The 8492-nt window shown below is 37.1% G+C and overlaps 1 protein-coding gene across 5 annotated transcripts; it reads left to right on the plus strand.

Annotated features, from left to right (window-relative positions):
- The first annotated feature begins 230 nt into the window (after positions 1-230).
- LOC111992792 (tubby-like F-box protein 8) lies at positions 231-6928 on the plus strand. 5 transcript variants are annotated; one of them, XM_024024653.2, is made up of 5 exons: positions 231-368; positions 1249-1734; positions 1910-1997; positions 4162-4294; positions 5631-6624. In XM_024024653.2, exons 2-5 carry the CDS (start codon positions 1387-1389, stop codon positions 6364-6366), a joined length of 1305 nt encoding a protein of 434 aa, XP_023880421.1. In that variant the 5' UTR covers positions 231-368; positions 1249-1386; the 3' UTR covers positions 6367-6624. The 5 variants fall into 5 exon arrangements, with proteins under 5 accessions (XP_023880421.1, XP_023880423.1, XP_065632181.1 ...); XM_024024655.2 differs by lacking the exon at positions 231-368 and adding an exon at positions 6680-6928 and having other exon boundaries at positions 384-1734; positions 5631-6384; XM_065776109.1 differs by lacking the exon at positions 231-368 and adding an exon at positions 384-1135.
- The last annotated feature ends 1564 nt before the right edge of the window (positions 6929-8492 follow it).

The following is an 8492-nucleotide window of genomic DNA, read 5'->3' on the forward strand; positions in this document are numbered from 1 at the left end:
TGGTCAGTCAGTTAACGGAAGTTAAAAAAGAAAGAAACGGAAAGGTCAACCGTCAAGGCTAAAACAGTCATTTCCTCATACTATAAGTGAGTGGGAAATTAAATAAGACAATAATGTTACTAGTACTAAATTTTTATGTATTTTTATTTATTTATTTAAGGAAACGTAGTATGGTAGTAGTAATTTTTTAACTATGTTTATGTTAGTGTAACAGTGTTCCTGAGTTGGATTTAATAAGCGCTTCATGTCCAAAAGTCTAAGAGGAGAGAGAGAGAGAGAGAGAGAGAGAGAGAGCGCGTGTGGTAAAAAGCGAAGCATCTACAGAAGAGAACAAGATGGTGAGCTACGTGTGTTCTTCATCTTTCTTGGTACGTCACTTTACCTTTGTTTTCCCAAATTCCAAGTGGGTTCTTGTGAGTTGCAGTTGGGTTCTTGGGAAACTTGTAGTTTTGCACAATACTGTCATAAAAAAATTAAAAAAAAAAAGGTCTTGGTCTTTGAAACCTCATTTTGGGTTTTTCTTGAGTCTATGATTAGGGCGAATCTTTTCACTGACACTCAACAAATTTCAAATTTTTATTTTTTGAAACTTTTGGGATATAACGCTTGCTTTTTAATTTTCTGATTTTGTTTTTAATCATGAAAAAAGGGTAAATTTTAATTTTTTTTTCGAAACTAATTTTGGGGTTTGCATTTTAGCAGAATTATACTTAAAGGATTTAATCTTTGCATGTTTTTGATGGATCTCTGGTAGCTTTTGGAGTGAAGGAATGGATCTTTGATCAGAGTCAAGGCAGGCTCATCTATTCCTTTGGCTTAGTAATTTTTACTAGTGTAGAACTGTGTAGGTTTCTCACTTGTTATTTACTTGTAGATAATTTAGCCTGCATTATTTGGTTCTTTTCTATATAAGCGAGTTTTCTTGTTTTTGTGGATGCTTTTTGGTTAGGGGAAATTTTAATGTGGTATAACCGTGCGAGTATGATTTTTTTTTTTTGCTAGGTTGTTCATTTGAATTAGATCGTAGCCAAATAGGGAGTTTGGTTTTGAATTGATGGTGGTTTATGATTCTATAAATCAGGTTTAAAATCCAAAAAAGTCTGGTATTTTAGGCTGCTTTAGCCTTTAGGACCATGTGAGTCTGTCTTTTTTGAGAATCTCCTTTTCTTGCTTTGTGCTTTTCCCTGTCTGTGTTCTTTGCTATAAAGATTAGTGAATTTGATTTGAGTAAGCGAATTCAATTTGCAGTTGTACTTGGAATTTTAATTGCACAAGCAATGGGTTTATGGTCACTGGTCATCCTTTAAGTTAAGTGGAATATATAATTTCATTGAAGAGATATTCACATTACATTTACATCTGGGGCTATTGGCTTCCTTGGAGTAAATGTCGTTCCGTAGCATAGTTCGTGATGTAAGGGATGGATTAGGTAGCTTATCGAGGCGGAGTTTTGAAGTGAGGCTGCCAGGGCATCACAGGGGGAAATCACATGGATCAGTCCATGAGTTGCATGATCAGCCTTTGGTTGTCCAGAACAGCCGTTGGGCTAGCCTTCCACCTGAGCTTTTGCGTGATGTGATCAAAAGATTGGAGGCAAGTGAGAGTACATGGCCTGCTCGAAAGCATGTTGTTGCGTGTGCTGCTGTCTGCAGGTCATGGAGGGAAATGTGCAAAGAAATTGTTAGAAATCCTGAATTCTCTGGGAAGATTACATTCCCCGTCTCCCTGAAGCAGGTGAGATATATATATGATCATTAATCAATAGTTTTGTACAATTTTATTGCTTAATTATTATCTCCTTCTCAATGTAATTGCTTGGTTTTGGTTACCTCATGTGTATACTTCATTTTGGAGAAATATTGATGGTGGGATCGCAACTGACATGGTTTTCGTTAATTTTTGTTTACAGCCTGGCCATAGGGATGGACCCATTCAATGCTTCATTAAGAGGGACAAATCAAATTTAACTTACCACCTTTTTCTTTGTCTTAGCCCTGGTAAGCACTTCCTTCAACATTTTGATTGCAGCTAATGTTTTTTTGAGTTTAATGTGAATTTCCTTGGTTTATGATCAATTGGGATCTTCAAGTCCTGTCTGCAGTTTACTCACCATGGATCTCTAATTTCCTTGCATAATAGACAGATTTTTACAATGAAACTAAAGGAGTTCTGCATCCCAAAATTATATGGCTTCCTGACTTGCTTTGGACATTTACAAAGTTTGTCTTGGATTGCAATTAAATTTATTTTTTAACATCGTTTTAATGATTGATTATTGTGATGCCTACTTATAATGTTGGGTTATTGTGACAACCTCAGTCAATCTATTTCTGCCACAAGTATTTGCCTCCTTGTTCATGTCACAATTAGGGGCTTCACATTATTTGTGTAGCATTGCTAGGAGACATGGTTCTTGCTGAAGCAGTGTGATGAATTTTGTATGCAATGAGGATTTTGAGTCTGGACATGAAATGATACGGAACACTATATGGAAGATCGTTAGGACTTTTAAAGCTTGGAGATGGCTTTGATTGAGGCGGATTGTCAAAATCATCCTTCTTTCCTTTTTTTATTTTTTTATTTATTTATTTTTTTTAATTTTTTAATTTTCTCCTTTGGCCATGATGGGACTATGTCTCTGATGCGACTTGACCATGTCCGAAATTTTAAAAAATAATTATTTTAGCCAAACGCTTTATATACAGTCATTCAACTGTGTCATGCAAGGCTTTTTGCTGTGTCCATGCTTCATAGATACCGAATTTGCTGCTAATGAGCTCTAGCTCAAATAGCACTTCCTCTCCTTGTAAGAGCAAGGTGGAGGTGGAGGTTGAGAATGTGGGTTTAGACATATTAGGTGCATCCGTGCATGTGTAACCTATGAATAAAAAAAAATGATAATGCTAAGTTGTTTGTTGAAAACAGATGTGGCATCATCCAAGTATCTGAAATGCTAATTAAGTGTATGTGTGTGTGCAAGTGCGCTGTCTAGTATGCCTTAATTTTAACTCAGCTCGAATAAGTGACATTGTTCGTCAGGACTGTCTCATTTGATCTTGTTCCAATTTCAAGCCTTATTAGACATAACGGCTAATTCAAATTTACATGTTCGTATCATAATAGCCCATGGCTTTAAGACCATAGACATTCTACTTAGGATCTGTGTCAATGATGTAAATGTTGGGGGCTGTTTGGTGAATCTGGAATGACAATTTTGGCTCACTATTTAAACTCAGTCTGATTCCTTAAAATATCTATTTGGCAAACGCATTGTAACTCGTGTTTTGAGTAGGGTCTGCATAATATTTTTTGTGAGTGATGGATTTGGTCTGTGATATATGGGATAAATCTTAAATCTAATTCTTAATGATATGTGTTTTTCTTTAATACACAGTGGTCCAAATGTCGTTGAGAATAGCTACCTAATATATTGATTTATTCTACTACTGGTTACCAAATAGGCCTTTGGGGGTCAATTCTAGTACCTGGCGGCCTATTTTGGCTCAGCCCCTCGTTGCTAAACCACCTCCCATTGCCCTTTGTCATGCCTCAACCACCTACCATTGCCTCTTTCCGTGCTTCACCTGCCACCTCTTCCCTAGTCGTTTCGATCCACTTATGCTCGACATTGTTTTGCTTACTGTTGTTTTTCTCATAGCCATTGTCGTTGATGGGCCAGCCCAATGGAACTGTTTGATTTCAACCAACCACTTGTAGAGGAAGTTCTGTTGCAGTTTTGCAGAGTATTGGTTGCAAATTTTGAAATCCAATATGATTGGTTTGGGTGGCATGTTGTTCCCAACCAGTGATTACCCCTAGCTTGTGCTTCTGGTTATATATGTGATTGATTTACTTTTAATGTATATATCAATCTTATTTGCCCTGTGAAATAGGCCTGTTTGGGTATGTTGGCAACCTTTTTTATTTTATTTTATTTTATTTTTTTATTTTTATCGAAGGGCATTTTCTTTTTGGATATTGTGGATTCATGGTAATTTGCTTCTAGCATTCCGGTACTAATCCATTAGTGTGCAAATTTTATTTAATGGTTATATTTTAACATCTTAAATATTATACATAATTTTGTTGCAAAATTTTCCCTTTTGCTTTGCCTGTTGTCATTCTATCTGGTGTGCTACTGACCAATTTATGGTCACACAGCTTTGCTTGTTGAAAATGGGAAATTTCTTCTCTCTGCAAAACGGACCCGGAGAACAACTTGCACGGAGTATGTGATTTCCATGGATGCTGATAACATTTCAAGATCAAGCTGCACTTACATTGGAAAACTCAGGTAGGGCTGTTCCACCTCACTTCCTGTTCTTCATTTTCTCTCACTAAAATATGTTAAAGTATGGCAAATTCCATATTAACCCCCCCGCCCCTCCCAAAACACAAAAAAAAGGGTCCGGTTAAGTAGCCAATCTAATATAGTTGCCAGCACATAAGTAGCACTTCATTAGCAGAAAAAACCTGTTGTCAAATAAATTGTTAGAACGCCTTGTTTCCATGTCGTATGACTTATAGTCTTGATTTTTTTAAATTTTATTATTATCATTTTTTTGTGATTGTATACTAAGGATGTTGGGGGTACATCATAGTGATTAAGTTTGTGTTGCATACAAATGAATGATTTATATCAGATTATCAATTTCTGGTGGGTTTAAAGTTGTCTAGTTTTTAGTAGATAAAGCTAGTGTAAAAAATTATGTTTTAATGCGCTTTTCAACATGGATAGAGGTTATTTATTACAACCATGGATTTGATTAATGAGATGGTATGGTTAAAGTTGTGCCTCAGTTAAGGATTCTGAAGAAGTCAATAAACTTATTTTCTTCTAGATAGTTTGTACTGGATCATGTTGATATAAACTACAACATTTGTAGCTTAATCTGCTGGGGTCTAAGCTGTAACATAGATTGACTATGTAGCTTATGGACCATTTGAGATTATGATGGCAAGTTTAGCTACATGATAAATTCAGACAATGACAAGTCAACTCAATACCTGAATTTTGTCTACATGCGATAATCTAGTCACAACCTTTTTCACAATTCATTGCTATCTAGCTCCATATCTTCTGTAAAATAATAGTCAAGCTGGACGACTACTGTAATTGGCCTACCTATTTTCCGTTTCAACTCTAATGCCTCCTTCTTGAACTAATTTTAAACTCCACTGCTGCAGCTAAGTAGTATTTGTTGCACGTGTACCATATCAAATGAGCTTCTTTAGTGCGTAAACAATTGCTGCAACCTAAAATTTTTTCATTTAATATAAATATCAATTTGTAACTACTTGTATTGCTTCTTAATTTAAATGGCACTTCATTTTGGCTATGTCCCTTTACTGGCATGTTTCTTGACCTTTTGCATTATGCCATTGAAGAGATATTTTATAAATAATTAATGCTCCTGGAGGATTTACTTAGTAGTAGTATTATTTAATCAACAAAGGATAATTCAGTTGTTTTTATCATCAGAGCCACTGTGTCAACCTAGGAATATTAATTTGTTTTGAGTATATCCTTCATTTTAAATAAATGATTTCAAGCTTGTAATCAGGTTATCATATGAAGTATTTTTGCAACTACATCTTTAATTAAAATGCATATCTACATTTTACTTCAGGTCAAATTTTCTGGGCACCAAATTCATTATATATGATACACAGCCACCCTATAACAATGCTCAGCTGTCTCCGCCTGGCCGAAGCCGAAGGTTCTACTCGAAAAAAGTTTCTCCGAAGGTCCCCACTGGCAGCTACAACATTGCCCAGGTCTCGTATGAGCTCAATGTGCTAGGCACTAGGGGACCACGCAGGATGCACTGCACAATGCATTCAATACCTGCCTCATCAGTTGAGCCAGGTGGCTGTGTTCCTGGCCAACCTGAGCTCCTCCCTCGTTCCCTTGAAGACTCATTTCGTAGTATTTCCTTTTCGAAGTCAATTGATAACTCAACTGAGTTTAGCAGCTCCAGGTTCTCTGATATTATTGGGCCTCGTGACGAAGACGAGGAGGGAAAGGAGAGACCATTGGTTCTCCGAAACAAGGCACCGAGATGGCACGAACAGTTGCAGTGTTGGTGCCTGAACTTCCGTGGGAGGGTGACTGTTGCATCCGTCAAGAACTTTCAGCTAATTGCTGCAACACAGCCTGCTCCTGCTCCTGCTGCTGCCGCCGCTGCTGCTGCTGGCACACCGACGCCATCACAGCCAACCCAATCTGACCATGACAAGATTATTCTGCAGTTTGGTAAGGTTGGGAAGGATATGTTTACCATGGATTACAGATATCCTCTGTCAGCATTTCAGGCTTTTGCCATTTGCTTGAGCAGCTTTGACACCAAATTGGCATGTGAATAGAAGACGACAGACATAATGGTGAGAAATAGAAAATTTAGTTAGTAATGTCTTCTTTTATTTTATATTTCTTTTGTAGGGTTTTATAGGATGGGGTGGTTGTATGAAGTCATTGTAATCCTCAATGCCCTACTAACAATACACGCAACATTCCCACCTGTTATCTTTTTTCTTTGCTTTGTATGATTCCATTATCTGTCTTTGTTGTTAAAAACTTACGCTTATATTAACAATTTGCTATTGAAAGTTGTTTGTTTCGTAGGTCCGGTACCCATGTTATGCTTCACAAAAGTTTCATTTGTCTTAATCTGTTTAGGTGAAGTTCCATAAATTCTATCAAAGAAAATTATTCAGTGGTCAGCAATGCGCCAAATACCAATTAGACGGTACATGGTCAATGTTCTCTTGGGGCCCTACTCGTTGAAGGTGTTGCCGGCCCTATTTATTTAGAGTCGAAAATTCCCAAGTGCTCCTCTGGGCTCTTTAATGTGTTTTCTCTTGATGGCTCACTTTCCTTGAAACTCTTTTTTTTTGGACAAAGTATGATTCCAACTCGGTTCAGCTATCTTTTTCAACACACGGCGAATTACAAGACTATTTATACGTATTATTTAAACAAGTTACACGACAAGGTTACAACAATATGACTTCAAACCGGTTTAGAGTCAAACTTTTGTCTCATTTCTTTTATTTTATTTTTGGCCTAATTATCATTTTGGTTTCTATATTTTGGAGTATTTTTAATTTGGTCCTCGAGTTTTTAAAACTTTATTTTTGGTCTTTATATTTTTAAATTTGTTATTACTTTGGTTAAATGAGGGTACAATAACAGCAAATTTATAAGGTAGCAGCCTGTGTCTAGTGCCAGTGATCACTGGACATGTTGCGATGCGGACACGTGTCTAAGACTGGACACGTGTCCGTATCCTAACGAGTCCAGTGGCCACTGGCCATTGGACAGAAGCCTTACCCAATTTGTAAATACATGAACAAAAAATGGTGTATAGAATTTGAGGACCAATTTGAAAACATGACCAAAATACAAACAATATCATGTTGTATTGATGCATCTCCGAACCGATTAAATTTCACTTGAACCTCAAATTAGAAATAATGTTTTATACAAACAATAATAGAGAATTGTTATGAAATTTTCAAATATCATTTTAATTATTTTCTTAGTAACATTTCTATTATATTATTTCATTAAATCCTTACTCATTTTGATAACTTCCTATTTCATTTGTAATAATCTCATTAAAATTTTATGTTATACTTTTTATATTGCTAGTTACTAATTTATCAAGAGATTTTATTTGAGATTTGTAGGGTCAATTTTTGTTGCCCAAGCCCAAAAGATATGGGTCAAAGGCCCAACGAACCCAGAACAATGAATTTGTAGAGAGTGGGCGAAAGAGCTGGGCTGGTTATGAAGCACAGAACAGTTGGCTAGGTTACGTGCAGTGATGATAACATGAACTGAAGCTTAGATAACTCCATGAATGAATGTCCGAAGAGGCGTTTTATTGAATGAACAGTGATTACAACATTCAGAGTTACAGTAAGGTCTTTCTCTCTCTTTCTCTTCTCCGATCCCCCATTATCAGGGATCCTTCTTCTTTATATAGCATCCCTTCCTATCATCTCCATCGTCCACCTGTTCTTCATCCACGCATCTACTCAAGTACATGTCACATCATGTGTCTACTTTAGTTCTTTGTGAGTGGCGGTAGCTGAGGTTGCACTGTTCAGGGGTCTTCTCCACATAAATGCGGTCAAAAAAGCTATTGCAGCGCATTAAATGCGGTGGTAGCAGCTTTTCCTTTAGATATTTTTTAGTTCTGATCATTTCCGGATCCACCCAGGATCTATCATTGCCGTTGGGATCGTTGGGAAGATTAGTCGGACCTTCCACACGTTCGTTTGATTAAGACTCATCATAGCTGAGGAGCAAGACGTCCTCGGACTAATGGTGACCTCTTCGGACGACACTCCCTTTCCGCTTTTGGGCTTCCTGCTTTTAGATGGGCCGCCCCAACCACCTGTTAATCCTCGGAAATACAATAGTCCTTAACAGGGGGTTCCGGGCCCATTAAGTAGTTTTGGGCCTTTTCTTCCCACAAGATTCA

Source organism: Quercus suber, unplaced genomic scaffold (genome assembly GCF_002906115.3).
Source record: "Quercus suber isolate HL8 unplaced genomic scaffold, Cork oak 2.0 scaffold_128, whole genome shotgun sequence".
Classification (NCBI taxonomy): domain Eukaryota; kingdom Viridiplantae; phylum Streptophyta; class Magnoliopsida; order Fagales; family Fagaceae; genus Quercus; species Quercus suber.